The 14,378-nt window shown below is 40.1% G+C and overlaps 1 protein-coding gene across 1 annotated transcript in view; it reads right to left on the reverse strand.

Moving 5' to 3' along the window:
- Window positions 1-4,772: 4,772 nt before the first annotated feature.
- LOC102210505 (sal-like protein 3) overlaps window positions 4,773-14,378 on the reverse strand; it is a 12,820-nt gene continuing 3,214 nt past the window's right edge. The window contains exons 2-4 of the mRNA XM_005728961.1: window positions 12,668-13,255; window positions 6,161-6,916; window positions 4,773-5,673 (exon numbers count right to left, since the gene is read on the reverse strand). Of these exons, the coding sequence (XP_005729018.1) occupies window positions 4,868-5,673; window positions 6,161-6,916; window positions 12,668-13,255 (2,150 nt within the window). The 3' untranslated portion in view covers window positions 4,773-4,867. The remainder of the gene's footprint in view (window positions 5,674-6,160; window positions 6,917-12,667; window positions 13,256-14,378) is intronic.

Consider the following 14,378-nt stretch of genomic DNA (forward strand, 5'->3'; position numbering starts at 1 on the left):
TGGGTGTTAAATTTGAGCTAAAACTGCACGTAGAAAGGAAATTGTGGGTTAGGAAATGAGATAAAGGTCAATAACCAGCTCAAAGATTAGTTTAGATTCTTGTTGTATTTTATTGGGAAATATGCCACATGGTCTCAAAAAACAAGTCAGATTGTACTTACAAATACTAATCGCAGTAGTAGTAAAAACTAAAGAAAGATAGAAAAATGTTTGAATAAAGAAAGTTCAGGAAATGTGTGCAAATGGAACAACAGACCTTCTCTTTGGGACTCCAGGACATCAGTAAAATATTTAGAAAATACAAGAAAACATACGTGGATACCTTAATCTAGTTCATTTGCTTTTATATGAATTTGTTTGGAGACCCTTTTTCTGTGTAAGAAGAACCTGTGAAATAGATCTCTTGATACAAATGAGTACCAGACCAATCATACCTCTAGACTAAACCCTTAACATATTTTTGACGGGTGTGTTATCCTTCTGGAAGCAGCCATCGGTAGATGGGTGCACTGTGGTCATAAAGGGATGAGCAAGCAACAACACTCAGATAGACTGTGGTGTTTAAAGAAAGCTCAATTGGTACCAAGGTGCCCGAACTGTGCCAAGGAAAGATCGACCACACTGCTACACCACCAGCAGCACTCCAAACCCTAATTTTTCCTCAGATTGTGACCCTAAAATCTGATTGTTGCAACAGAAATCAAGACTCATCACTCATATTGTACAGTTTTGGTGAGCCTGTGTGAACTGTAGCCTCAGTTTCTTGTTCTTAGCTGCCAGCGCCCAGTGTGCTGTTTACAAAAAAGTTTGAAACACACAAAACAGATTTGAGAAAGCTAAATCCAGCCACTCGTGGTGCGTCACAATTAATACCAACTTTCATTGAGACCATCTTTCACTGTCAGTTTAAAGACATTGTGGAATTGTGCCTTTACCACTGCCCTCGACTCAGAATGAAGCAGACACCAACTTCGAAGAACCAAAAGAAACACGTGCGCATTGTCACAGGGCATTTGTGGCAAGCAAAATTTAAATGTTTATGTCTTGGTGCCACAGTTGATTGTCTCTAGAAGTAATAACTCCCTTCATAACAGTATCTCACAAGCCTTAATGTGATAACTAAAAACTCCACCTATTCATCCAAATGTGCCCGCGGCAGGATCTTAAGAAACACAACATGGCAACAACCAAAATGCCGTTATTGGGGTTCAAGATCAGGGTTTTACAAACAGATCACGGTAGTCACGGTAACATCGCCCATGTTTTAAATCTTCTCATTTTAATCTCAAATACACAACTGAATTTAATTACTCTCTTATTACTTATTACTAAGCTTATTACTCCCCACAAACATGCTACACATAGAAACTGCATTGGGATGAGTCAAATGTCCTCCAGAACTAAGGGTGGATGCTGGCATGAGATGCCAGAGAGAAAGATTCTTTACACTTAAATAGACTTGGTGCGATGTGATGTCTGCCTCAACTAACTCACAGGCTTTGCTCATCAGCCATTCATCTTCCCAAGTCACACACTGGCCCACTTTAGAACATGCAGTTACTGTAACAGACGTATCCAGGGATCCTAAAAATTATAAACTAGTGAGTTAGCATCTTAGTAATTGAAAAAAAAGAAAAGAAAAAAAACGTAATGTCAAAGGTCCCATCTGTGATTTTAGAACTTATACATTTTGTGTAAGTTAGGCTCCTTCAAGGAGCCCTACAGGGTCCCAACTTTACATTTTTTCCAAGAATATGGAAAAACTGGAAGACTAGGAGGAAGGTAGGAGATGTAACAGAATGGGGAGAAGGAAGAAATCAGTATTTGAAAGATTTAACATTTAGCAATTACTTAGACTGATCAATACGAAAAGAATCCACAACTCAAACACAGAATTTTCCATTTATTAGAAAATACAAATAAAGAAAATTATATTTTGTTATTCACATATTACGTATCCTTGAATATGTAATCCAACTTCATGTACAAAGTGAATTTAAATCTTTCCACAACGGCCTTGGGTTTCAGCAATTGTTGATCAGCAGCCTTGTGTAATAAACCTCTGTACTAAAGTAAACAGAAAACACTTCATATAAGAAGGGGGGAAATTATAAGAGGTTTACTTTGTGATGCACTTTTGAGAGGCATCGACACTGCAGTGGCAGGTTAGGAATTTCATTTCCATGGAAAACAAAACAAAACAGAAGCACTCATATGATACACGAAATAGTTTTGTGACACCTGCCTCAGACAGTCTCTCTGTTGGCTTGGTCGGTGCTATTTTAATGGCCTCTTTAAGTCCATCTAACAATTCAGGACACTGTTGTCTATATAAAATACTCAACACTGCTTTAGTAACTAGTTTCTGGATTATGTCTTTGACCCAGGTCATAAATAAAAATACATTTCACACAATAAATATCATCGTGGGTAGGTATAGGTAGTCAACCAAACAAAGAGAAACTTCAAAGTCTTTGACCATTTGAAATTCTTGATAGTCACCATAGATGTAAATGAGGTATTTAATGCACAACCTTCTCTTTGATTCTTCATCATTAACTCTCATCCTTTAATTTCTTCAAGGAAATTTTTTTTGGTTAGTGGAAAATGTCACATAATTGAAATCTTGGCTCGACTGGAAAGTTAAAGACTATCCAGCTGTAATTTGTCTTGTTTAAGACCAAACTTGCAGAATGTGGCACTACAGTGCAAGCGCAAATTTCATACAACTTTAGAAGATACCGTGATTTGAGGTTCAGTGCGCAGCCCATAAGAGGACAGAAATAAAATGCTGCAAAGCAACTATTTGAATGTCTTCGACTAAATTTAAAACTTACCTTACAGTAACTTCTACAACAGTTAAACTCTGTGTGGGTGAACTACACACCAGCCCATATCTTAAAATCTATTTTACTGATGCAAAATTAAATTATTTTACTTTAACCGCTTTGGCATGATGTCTCAACCAAAGTTTAGAAAAACTGGTCCAGTATACTTGCTTCGTTATATATGCTATAGTATGGAACAGCAAATAAAAAAGCAGAACGCTAAATTTCAATGTAATGTGTTAAAATAATGCATACACTTGTACCAATAAAAACAATCAAATATTTTCGAATTGATATGTGATAATGAGAAATGAAATCTATGTTTGTAACTATTTTCTCTATCTTTTAAAAATGTAATTCAAATGTAAAAGGACACATAAGAAGCAGGGCTATTTAAAATTCTATTAATATGTCATATGGGTTGAGGTAATGGTTGATTACAGGACTGTACTGGCTACTATAATAAAATAAAGTACTTTTGACACAAAATAAATGTCTTTGAGTAGTTTAGATTTTTTTAAAAATTGAAGTTCTGCACTTAAATAACAGAAAAAGCTTTTAGTTAGTAGCTTGCAAATATCAAACATTTGTTTTTGGCCTGTTACTTTAAAAAAAAAAGTTAGTAACACATAAACGAATGACAAGTCTGAGTAACTGCTCCGTTTACAGAAAAGAACATCTAACAGACATCTGACAGCTTCTGATGTTTCTCACCTACAGAGACATAATGGATTCATTTGTGCAAAAACGCTCCTGTTTTTCTGAATCAGTGAGACCAGTCCATGCACATGCAGCACTGTTTGTTCTGTCTGTGCTGCTGGTTAACTCAGGCACCAGATTTTGTTTAGATGCTAAAATCGGTAATTTTAGCCCATTAAAAGGTGGTTTTCTAGGCTTATATAATTCACCTTTATGAAAATAAGTGTTGCAGGTGCATAAATGCTAAAAATGAGTTGTTTGTGCCAACCAAAGAAACATATTTCACGTAAGATCTCAAAAGAACACGAAAGCTTGATTTCTTGAGTAGTAATGATAATTCCTGACTCCCCACTTAGTGTTACACAGTTAGAAATGAGCTTCCTATGAAGGGTGGCTGTCCTCTTGGGTGAGAATTTCAGCCATCTGGGAGAGGCTCAGAGTAGAGCTGCTGTTCCTCCACATTGAAAGGAGCCAGTTGAGGTGATTCGGGCATCTGACAAGGATGCCTCCTGGGCGCCTCCTGGGCGAGGTGTTCAGGGCATGTCCCACCGGGAGGAGGCCCCGGGGCAGACCCAGGACACGCTGGAGAGAATATATCTCTCGGCTGGCCTGGGAACGCCTTGGTGTTCCCCCAGACAAGCTGGAGGAGGTAGCTGGGGAGAGGGAGGTCTGGGCTTCTCTGCTTAGGCTGCCGCCCCCATGATCCGGCAGCTGATAAGCGGAAGAAGATGGATGGATGGATTTACTTTTGCTCACATTTAAAACTTTGGGAGATACTGCTATTTTTGTATGTTGATGTTTAAGAGATCCCAGAAAAACACTTGAATATACAGCAAATAGTTTGTACTGTTATCAACTATATGACTCAAAGACTCTCTCCTCTTTTACGATTTTAAGATCTCAAGTTTTTCTTTGGATTTCCAAGATAATTATTGTAATTGAGAAAGAAAACAAGTGTATTTTTGTTCATGTCAAGTGAATGCATCACGCTTCCATACTCTCAACTTTGTTTCTCTCCTCATATTAATTACACTATTGTGAAAGGCACTCAAGAGCCCAGCACAGAACAATACAGAGCAAGTAAAGAGCAGTTGTGTTGCAGAGCAATTACACTCCTCAATCAATTCAAAAACAGATGAAGTGGTTCGAAGCAGCAGGAAAACATTTCTGTGAGCACTTAAAAATATCACAGAAGTCAGATGGATCAGTCATTTTTGTGCTTGGAAAAAAAAAACCTACCTCAAGATTTTGTTCTTCAGATTCAGCCTTTGAGAGTTTTACTACAAGTGTTTATATAAATAACTGTACTTGTGTGCTATGCTTACATATTTTTGTATATTTCAGTCCACATGCAGTTTAAGATGCAGTTTCAGGATGCTCATCTGGTTAAAACTCTTTCCACAGATCTCACAGCTGAAAGGCTGCTCTGTGATTTTCTCACACTGGTGTCTCTGAAATATATCGAAGCTATCAAAGCTTTGGCCACAGTTCGAGCATATGAAGCAGTTTTGCGTGGCAGACTCCTCGCCGCAGTTTCCCTCACGGTCAGTTGACGAGTTCATGTTAAATCCAAAAACACTCACTTCAGGAGTCCGGTCATTCGCTGTGTTGTAATCACTCACAGCCACCTTGTGTATGATATGCTGATTGTGTGGCTCAGGTGTGAGAGTTATATTAGAGCTGCTGGGTTGCATGCCTAAGACAGAATACTGGTCACTGAGCATCATTTCTTCATTTTCTTTGTCTAGAAAAGGCAGATCCTTGATCGGCGACGTATATCCCTGCTGCTCACTCACGGCTCCGGCAGCAGGACTGAGGTGATACTTGACATCTTGTAGAAGTACACAGACAGTTTGTTCAGGGGCATCGCTGCTCTTCTCAAGCCCAGACGTCCACAGCTGACTTTGATCTGGTGCTGCCGTGCCATTATCAGTCCCTACCTGACCTACAGCCTGAAAATTCTCTCCATTAGGCTCCAGCTTTACCATAACAGTTTCCTCCCTGGCCGTCTCACCGTATGTGGGGCCTGGTAAGGGTTCCTCAAAAGGTGGTAGTCCATTCTTAGATTCTGCCAAGTTCTGCAACAGTTGGTTATCAGGAAGTGTAAACATCATGTGCTGGGGCTCCAGCACATCTGGGTTTTCTCCTTTCCAGAAAAAACAAGAACAGACGTTAATTAGCAGATAGTGTTAGCCAACAAATTTTATACACAATAGTGCTGGTTGTTTTCACATATGGATCCCATAAAGTGGAAAATACACATTTAATGGGGATATAGAAATATGATCAGCAAACCAAAAAAAACTATTCACGGCTTTCGCCGGGCTGCCACGAACCGCTCCACAGGAAGCTGTATCACAGTTGACTCCTGGTTTCAGCATTGATAAACTCATAATATTTATCATGACCAAAACTAAATGAATTATACTGTTAATTTGCTGTTTTTCCTAATGAATTTCTTCAGAAATAAATTTCTTACCATGTTGTGAAACCTGTGTGTCTCATTAGGAAAAAAGTACGAGTTTTTAAGCTTTAACAAAAATGCACTATTCCAGCTACCAAAACGTGTACCTGCTTTTTTCCAATCATCTATAATGTTATAGAGAAGTTCGATACTTTTGCCCCTTCCTTACCATTTCTGTGTGTCTTCATGTGGCCTTTGAGGCTACTCTTCTGATTGAAGCACCTCCCACAGATGTGGCAGCCGTACGGCTTCTCGCCGGTATGAATTCGCAAATGCCTTTCAAGGTGTCCGGCTCGCTCGAAGATCTTGCCGCAGTACGAGCAGATGAAGCACTTCTTTGGTTTGATTACCTGAAAAGATCTGCTTCTCCTCTGATGCACATGATTCATCAAGGTCTCTGTCATACCGTGTAAGCCTCCTTCTTGTGAGATCATAAGAGGGTCTGAGGATCCAAAGGGCGTTTGGGAGATCATGCTGTTTTTGAGTTCGCCATACGGTTTTCCTGGGAAAGAGAAGGTGCTACAAGAAGCTTCAGCTGGTGGAGAGAGTAACTGAGCCATCCCGGGGAACGATGGCATGTTTTGCTCCGAGCTGCTAAGAAATTCTGTACTGCCCATCTCAGGGTTGTTTTGTAGTCTGGGCATCCACTGCTGGCTGTCTCTTTCAAACGCTGCCAAGGTGTCGCCGAGGGTTTCAACTCCTTCTCTTGTCTGCTCGTTTCCCCCGTGAAAGAGCGGTGGCGGTGTGATATTCTTCTCTGCAGGCTCAGATTTAACCTGTACAGGTGTTGGCAGAATGTCCTCACTCTTAGGTAGAGCATCTTCAACGATCGCTTCTTCAGGGCGATGCGCATCAATAGGTGGATTCACCTCAGGAATCAGTTTCTGCTCAGCCACTTGGATCTCAACAGGTCCTGACTGAATACCTGTTTAAGCAGAGAGAGGAGGAAAAATAAGGTAATTCACCTTTTAAACATTGACGAGTTTATTTTGGTTTCAGAATGGATAATCTTATATTCAATCACTACTCCTCCAATCCAGTTGTCAAAGTATCCATAGATATTTGACCCCGTTGATTCAATGTTGGGTAAAAAGGTGCTTAGACAAAAAAAAAAAACCAAAAAAAAAAAAAAACCCGCTCTTTCATGAATATATGCAAATAGGTGAATGAGGCTTGTAACAAGAAACCACACTGAGTTCTTAAATAGACTAGAGAAGCACTATATTAAAGTGCCAGACCATTTACAATTTACAAGTCAGTCAGTCCACCATCTCCCCAAGACCTCCACAAACCAACTACGACCCTTCTGTCAAATCATCAGTGCCACTGTTCCAAGTTCCAGTCAGTACCTTCCCCACACTCAAACAAATGAAATTGGGTGGTTGTTACATGTGCAAGATTCAAGCTTGTAATTTGAACTAAATAATTTCATGTTTCTATGGTGAACGTAATTAAATCATGTAGCATCTGCATGAAATTCAGCAACTTAATTTGTTCTTGTTAAGATGACATGATACAATCTAGTAAGAGTGGTTCGTTGCCTGGACTCACGACATTCACAAGATCACATTAGATGTCAAACTGCAGGGAAATCGCTGGAGTTTTAAGAGGCAGACAACTACACCCACACCACGTGTATGCTATCGCTATTTATTGTGGTTTAACCTGTCAGGGACAAAACCGTGCAGAAAATTCTGCATCAAGCTTTGTAGTCATAGCTTTCCTAGTTTTGCTAGGAAATTGGTGATACTAAATTACCCATGAATGTAAGTGCAAATGGTTGTTTGTTTCTATGAAATCATCAACCCCTATATTGGTTCATTAAGCACGACTAGCAGTAATTGCTTTGATTAACAAAGTAGTTGTTCCAACAACAAGATTTCATTGTGTTTTCCTAAAGTTTTTAACTTGTGTAGAATGAATTAAAACAAATTTCACTCTACATACTGAAATCAATCACTTCAAGTCAATGCAAGTATGCTACGGTGATCCAACGTAATCTGATTACATAAAACCACCAGATGCCAAATGTGTTGGTTTGACATGGTCTAAAATGGGTTACTGTACTTGGTTAAATCACGTGGAAAAAGGTGCCATGATTAAATTGTGTTCATCCAAAGATAGATATTTTTTTTGAGTGCATTGTTTCAGCATTTTCAGTGGTGGGCTTTATGCCAAATTGCTTTTAACTATAACTAATTTGTTTTAAAATATGATTTAAATCGGGTGACACCGTGGTTAGCACTGTTGCCTCACAGCAAGAAGGTCCTGAGTTCAATTCCACCATCAGGCCAGGGTCTTTCTATGTGGAGTTTGCATATTCTCCCTGTGTTTGCGTGGGTTCTCCGGCTTCCTCCCACAGTCCAAAGACATGCAGTTAGTGGGGATAGGTTAATTGGAAACACTAAGTAGAGGAAATATTTTTTTAATGGTGCCAGCCTCATCTGAATTAAAGACTAGATTTCATTTAAAGCACACTTAAAGACCCTCCAAGAATGTGGAAAAATTAATATTAAATATAGGTTTCCTGGCCAGACTGAATATAAATGACACAGATGTTTTTGGCCAGAATTTGGCCTGTGGACACCTCAGGACCTCCAGGAGGAACTGGAGAAAACATTGCTGGGAAAATGACGCCTGAAAACACTCAGCTCACTATCGCTGCAATTTCAGAGGTGTGGATGAAAATGGTGGTCTAAGGAGCTTGGAAAGAAAAGCGTCTGGACTTCTTTAAGTTGCTTGAAGACGTTTCACCTCTCATCCGAGAAGCTTCTTCAGTTCTGGTGGTTGGACTAAGGTCTGCTATGAAGTCTATTGTAGTGTTCCAGTTATTTAATTAATGGATAAGTTCATCAAAAATAAGCAAATTTCATTATTCAAAAGTCATTTTAGTCATTATTGAGGCAAAAAACAAACAAACAAACAAACAAACAAAACCAAAGATTAAACCGGTACATGTTCTCAAACTTGAGTCAGGTGTATGTCTGTGGAGTTTTGTGACCTCCAGTTTTTTGTTCAGCGCTTCTCAGAGTGTCAGTTCACACCAGAAATGAAGTGTTTAGTCTTGTGGGTGGGGGTTCGTTGATATTGAAAACTGACCAGATTCTCGCCTCCCTAATCTGCTCTGTGCAACTTGAGGCGTCTTCATCAAAAATAGACCCGGCTCCATTTTAAGCAGCACTGAGACCTCAAGTCACTCCTACAATGCTTCTGAATCACACAGCAGCACATCTGGTGGAACTGTAATCATCATTTTGAGTGGGTGCAATTAGCTCCAGAGGCTTCAGAGCCAGAACATGCAGCCATGTTTGGTATATTCACGGGGTTAGCAGGTTTCAACCTCACACTACAGAAATGGTATAAAACTGCAGAGCGAGCCCCACTGGCAGCCACAGAGCAACTGAGTGTAGAAACTGCAATTAAAATTAATCATTTTGAATTTGTTTATTTATTGGGTGAAAGGAATATTCTGCTCACCCCTAAGTTAAATGTCAAAAAACTCATTTTTTATTGTTAATAATAACAACAATTGAGACCAAAAGTGATCAGTTGGTATGGAAAATAATGCTCCTGCTTCTTTACCATCAGCAGTTAAAGCTTTAAGCTGTTTAAAACACAAGTAGTTTAAGCTTTAGAAATTCTTTCCTTTAAACACCCGCAGGGAAGGAAACTTGCGACCCCTGCTTGACAATAATCATGATGTCGTCTATGAAGACATCTGGAAACGGTTTGGATTTGACGCCACACTCGAACACAAAGTTATGGTGGCTTACCAACTATGCTAAATACTTTGAGGGAACCCCTGAAATGATTTATTGTTTCATCTGCCTGCAAACACAGAGGGTCATTTTTGTCCTCAGTGTTGCTTGCTATGCTCTGCTAAGATCAGCAGAAAATAAGCTGAAAATTGGTTAATTGCCTAAAGGTTCGAAGGGCACTGAACATCTCAATAGTGTCACGTTACATGCGTGAACTGGGTTTCAACCTCGGTAACTAATATCCGGTGGATCTTGTACAGAGCCCGGTGGTCTTGCTCTGGGTAGCACAAAGCTAAAAATTGGCTCTACAAGGCAGGAAGGGGGACTCTGCTGTTCACTGAGACCCTTTTAAGTCACCTTCCCCTCCACTCACTCACTGTCGTCACACCTAACCCACATAATTTTTCCTGTGCTTACTGACTTCAAACTGTGAACCAAGACTCAGAGACAGAAGATAAAAATAACACACCACAGCGTACAACTAGCTACTAACGTGTCATGTGAGTGACATGAACCTTCAAATTAAAAGATAAAATTACTGCTTCTATATGTTTCATATAAATTACATATAATTTTAAATGTGTCTTTAATCTTTCATTCATTCTTATAAGTAAAATCTATAATACTGTACGCTGGAAGAGAGCCAATGACCCCAGGCATCCAAGTTTGATCCTCCACAAATCCGTGAACCTCCCTAATCCTGCCCTGCTGAAGAATCGTTGAGCAATGTAGTAATTCCCCACCAACCAGACAGCCACCGGTCCTGACCTCCTTCAGTACGATAACAGAGGAGGATACTGCCTGAGTGCACACACCATTATGCAGCAACACCCTGATTTACATGTACCTCCAAACTACTGGAGACCTCAAAACTGCCAAGTGTAACACAAAGTCTTTTGGCCCTTCTGAGAGCGACAATGATTGTGCAGTTACTGAAATATTTGAGCATGTACGACAGATGTTTTCACAACTTTTTCTCTGCTCATGTTCAGACTGTTAGAAAAGCAGGGGAGCAGCTTAACTGGGTCCGGGGCTGCTTTCACCCTGAACCTTTTTAGTCTTTGTACAAAACGAGCTGCATGCGAGGATGTAGACAAACGGTCTTTCATCTGTCAACGTGAAGTCACACTCGAGTTAGTTTTGGTCCCATACCTGAATGGCATTATCACCTAAAAATCAACAGTACTTCTGCTAGTAAGAAACCTTCTGAAGCAGATTTCCTGTTGCGTTAGAAGTGAGAACAGGCAGCTTCGAACCATTTTGTGACAGGTTCCCTTTTAGCGTTGTATGAAGTTCCTGTGTGAAAATAGCTCAAACCTTTATGATAAATATGGCGCTAAATGTAAGGGTCATATTTATTTCTTTTTTGTTTTGCCAAACCTGCCACCAGTAGGGAGAGCTGTCAATCAGTTTGTAGTTCTTCAGAACAATTAATCTGACAGAGCCGTTGCCTAGGACAGAGTTTGTGACTGTGGTTGATGCTCCTGAAAAACTATAATAAGAAGCTTTTGTGTTTGTCTTTGTGTCTCAAATCATCTAAACGAGCTTTCTGCACTAACCATTTTGGTCGCTTCTGAAAAGCTAATTGGTCGACATATTGTTCTTATACAAAATCTGTTTGTTTCTTTGTCTCCAACTATGCTTAAACAATCGTGAGTTGAGCAACCAAACGTGGAGGACAGGTACATCTAAAGATGGAAGCAACATGGAAGATAAAAGTGAGGAGAAAACATGAATGACATTTGGTGACTTCAAGTGACTATGAGTGGGGCAGGACTCCAACATGAGAGTACGGGACCAATGAGAGTACAGGACCAATGAGAGTACAGGAAACTGTTGTGTTGAATGGCATACAATCTTAGAGAGTTACCAAGGCAACCAGAACCTGGAATGTCAGCAGGTGAGCAGCTGTCAGCTTCACAGCAAAGTGCAACAAGCAAAGTGCTTTCAGCATGAACAAAGTTTATCTCTCTATCAAGTATATCATGCCATCATGTTGCCTAGCAACCAACAAACAATAGTTAGGTAGGTATATAAATGATCAATTATTATCATCTATGCACCTATAACACCTTTTAAAAGTTTTAAGTTCACAATAACATCTCATTTAGATCCACAAAGACTTATTCGGGCATGTCCTGTTGCTTAGGAACCACCTAGCAATAGGCTAAAATGATCAATTTTTAGTATTTATTTATCTACGACACCTATCATGATTGGACTGTGTTCCTGCATTCAAGAAATATCTCTAAAATTAGAAACACCCTGTCTCAAAGTGATGCTGAAAACCTTCTATGCTCAACTATAGTAATTCATTTACAGGCTTTCCTAAAACATTACCTCATTACTCTCAGGAAAAAGTTATTTGTTATCCTACTTACAATACTTTCATGTTACTCTGTAAAATAGCTGAAAAACTCTGTCTCATAATCACCATTTAACATTATACATACTCTTCTCACATGCAAGGTCTTGAAGAATCAGGCCCAATATAATCTTAAAGACCTTATAATACGATATCACCCCAACGGAGCACGTTTCTGGTTCTTAGGGATTAAAAAGTAGAATAGGAGGCAGATCCTTCAGCTTTCAGGCCCCTCTTCTTCTCTTCTTAAATATTTCCTCTTTGATGAAGCATATAGTTGGGGCTGCTGAACCCTCCCTTTTTTTAATACTGCAATAGCTTGCTCATAGGAGCATAGGCATATATCAGCAAAAAAAGAAAGGAGTCGTGTCTATACTTGCACCCTCAGAATAGTTTGCTTGTTCAGTTGTTGAGTGCTTGAAAGCATTGAAGATGAACACTGCCTTCATTTCCACAAGCTTTAACTGACCAAGTGTTTCACTGATGAGAGCTGGTTACAATCCAACTTAAAGCTACAAACCAAAAACCTCATAGTAGGAAGCATTTTACTTACATCTTCTGTGAATCTTTGTGTGCTCCTTGAGGCTGCATTTCTGATTGAACCGCCTCCCACATATCTCGCAGCGGTATGGCTTCTCACCAGTGTGAATCCTTTTATGCCGCTCGAGATGCCCCGCGCGCTCGAAACATTTGCCGCAGTACGGACAGATAAAGCCTTTCTTAAACATCAGCCTCTTTACCGTCCTCCTCCGTGCCGTGTTGTACGCATTGCGGTACAGACTATAACCCAGTAACCCACGACCAAAGTGGTTCTGCTGAAATCCACCAGAGCTGCTGCAGGACACGACCAGCCCACTGTCCAAAGACGATTCGGGAAGACACGACAGGGAGTTCTGTCCTAAACGTAAATAATGAGAGCTGTTATGTCCAGTCTCATTTTGTGTCGTCGATCTCCACTGTCCACTTTCATACAGAGGCAGCTCTTCTCCTGGTTTGTCGGACTGTCTGCTGGCCTGTTGATTTTCCTCCTCCACAGGTTCACATTTGACCTTCACTTCAGGTACAGACAGAGTGGCGGGTCCATCATCAGCATGCACATTTTCAAGAGAGTTCTTCACATCACCAGCACCACCCTGGCTTTCTGCAGAAAGATAAACATGCATGTTATAACTGAATTAAACCATCACTAACTTAATTCCAAAACAATTAGAAGCCGGAGGAAGTAATTTCCCCAGGATGATGGTGAGATATGTAAAATGACAGAAACAAACCAATAACATACATTAAAGAGTTGTAACTTTAATTCTTCCCCCAAGATGAGAGTCAAGATAGACATTAGTTGAATGCCATTTGTTCATCTGATTTTGTGTTTACACAACTTTTGATCTGCATTTCATGAAGTTTAATGGAGAGGTGAAGCAGTGGCAAAGGAAGAACTTGTTAAACTTTGGTCTGTTATTACGTTCTAAAAGTTTGAAAAACAGGACATTGGTCGTGGCAGAGTATGGACTCTGCACGCACCACTTTAGTTTCACATTATTCAAGTTTTGAAATCAGGTCCTTGGTAAAACTTGCAAAACTGTTACATGGCAATATCTCCAAACACTATGCACCATGCGTGAGTTTAAAACTTTTCACAAGGTGCACAGATTTATTTTGGACCTCATAAATAGCAGAGCTAAAAGTGTTATGTGAGCCGCCTCAACAAACCAGAAGTTATTCTTGTGAATGACGTGTAACTAATGAGATCTTGGAGTAAATGTAAATATGCCCTTTCGGATTTTGTTCAAGAATCTAATCAATCCTCTAGTGATCGTGTTTCACTACCTAAATTTGGCAGGTACTTCCATAGTGCTTTCATACTCTAAACGAGCATTAAACATGCTTTTTACTACAAACCTCATTTAATTCTATTTATGTACCAAATCACAACAACAGTCGCCTCAAGGCGCTTGATATTGTAAGGTAAAGAATCTACAGCAATTGACAGAAAACCCAAACAATGAAATGATCCCCTGTAAGGAAGAATTTCTGGTAGAAACAGGCTCGGTGGGGCAGGGCAGTCTCCCATAACCACACATAGTGAGTGAAAATAGGTGAGTGAAGAACAAATACTTCTGTTGCCTTCATCGGGTGAGGGCCTCCAGCTCGCACTGGAACAGTTCGCAGCCGAGTGTGAAGCAGCGGGAATGAGGATCAGCACCTCCAAATCTGAGGCCATGGTTCTCAGCCGGAAAAGGGTGGAGTGCCCACTCCGGGTCGGG

This window comes from Pundamilia nyererei, unplaced genomic scaffold (genome assembly GCF_000239375.1).
Source record: "Pundamilia nyererei isolate P.nyererei 1_Seehausen unplaced genomic scaffold, PunNye1.0 scaffold00031, whole genome shotgun sequence".
In the NCBI taxonomy this organism is placed as follows: domain Eukaryota; kingdom Metazoa; phylum Chordata; class Actinopteri; order Cichliformes; family Cichlidae; genus Pundamilia; species Pundamilia nyererei.